Source organism: Rhincodon typus, unplaced genomic scaffold, assembly GCF_021869965.1.
Source record: "Rhincodon typus isolate 14 unplaced genomic scaffold, sRhiTyp1.1 hic_rhity00006174, whole genome shotgun sequence".
Taxonomy (NCBI): Eukaryota; Metazoa; Chordata; class Chondrichthyes; order Orectolobiformes; family Rhincodontidae; genus Rhincodon; species Rhincodon typus.
The window spans coordinates 8,984-10,236 of NW_025971812.1; the positions used below are offsets into that span (position 1 = coordinate 8,984).

Genomic DNA, 1,253 nt, shown 5'->3' on the forward strand with positions numbered 1-1,253 from the left:
TCTGTATGCCTACCTCACCCCCTGTATTCTCCCCTCTCTCTCTCTCTGTATGCCTACCTCACCCCCTGTATTCTCCCCTCTCTCTCTCTCTGTATGCCTACCTCACCCCCTGTATTCTCCCCTCTCTCTCTCTCTTTCTATCCCCATTTTCTCTATCCCTCTCTCCCACTCTTTCCAATTTTCTCTCTCTCTTTCTCCCTCGCGCTCTCTTCCCCCTTTCTCTCCATAGCTCTGTCTCTATCCCTCTGTTAATACTTACCTCATTCCCTCATTTCATGCCCCCTCTCTATCCCCCACCTTCTCTCTCCCTAACCCTCTCTCTCTATCCAGACCTCTCTCTCTATTCCTCCCTCCCTCCCTCTCTCTCTCTCTCTCTCTCTTTCTGCTGGAGCTTGTGGTTTTAGTCAATTCATTCATCAGACACCTGAGCACCTCCCATTACCAGTGACCCCCCACCCCTGAGGGTCATGCCCTCCTGATGCCAGTGACCCCCCACCCCTGAGGGTCATGCCCTCCTGACACCAGTGACCCCCCCACCCCTGAGGGTCATGCCCTCCTGATGCCAGTGACCCTTCACCCCTGAGGGTCATGCCCTCCTGACGCCAGTGACCCTTCACCCCTGAGGGTCATGCTCTCCTGATGCCAGTGACCCCCCACCCCTGAGGTCCTCGTGCCAGTGACCACTCATCTCTACGACCCTGCTATGACCAACCCCGCCCCCCACCGACACCGAGAACAAAGTAATGTCCGGTAGCTCAGCTCGGTCACAGCAACTGCAATCTAACGCCCTGTTTTCTGCTCTCCCTCCTACCCTGCTCCCTCCCTCACTATGCGGATGACCCGAGGGGGAAGTGTGCACTCAGCCCTGTCCCCACGATCGATTCGGGGTAAACTGCAGCCATCAGTGTCACTGCCACAATGGGGCACAGTGCGATCCCACCACCGGCAAATGCAGCTGTGCTGTTGGCTACACAGGAGTGAGGTGAGGTTCACAAGAGGGGGCGGGGGAGGGCAATAGGGGTAGGAGAGTGGGCAATGACAGGGTAAAGGGGCAAAGAGGGGAGCAGGGAAGAGGGAAATGGGGAGATGTGTGATGGCAAGGGAGGAGTTGGGGAGGGTAAGGGGAAATTGGGTAAGTGGGTAATAGGAGAGGGTAAGGAGGGAATGAGGGGAGGGTAAGGAGGGAATGAGGGGATGGTAAGGAGGGAATGAGGGAAGGGTAAGGGGGGAATGAGGGGAGGGTAAGGGGGGAA

At 56.9% G+C, this 1,253-nt stretch overlaps 1 protein-coding gene across 1 annotated transcript in view; it reads left to right on the top strand.

Moving 5' to 3' along the window:
• The window catches only part of LOC125482129 (multiple epidermal growth factor-like domains protein 10), a gene marked incomplete at both ends in the record, with an annotated part of 9,852 nt that extends 8,870 nt beyond the window's left edge, over positions 1 to 982 (top strand). Inside the window, one exon of the mRNA XM_048594127.1 lies at positions 846 to 982. Within this exon, the coding sequence (XP_048450084.1) occupies positions 846 to 982 (137 nt within the window). The remainder of the gene's footprint in view (positions 1 to 845) is intronic.
• Positions 983 to 1,253: the final 271 nt, after the last annotated feature.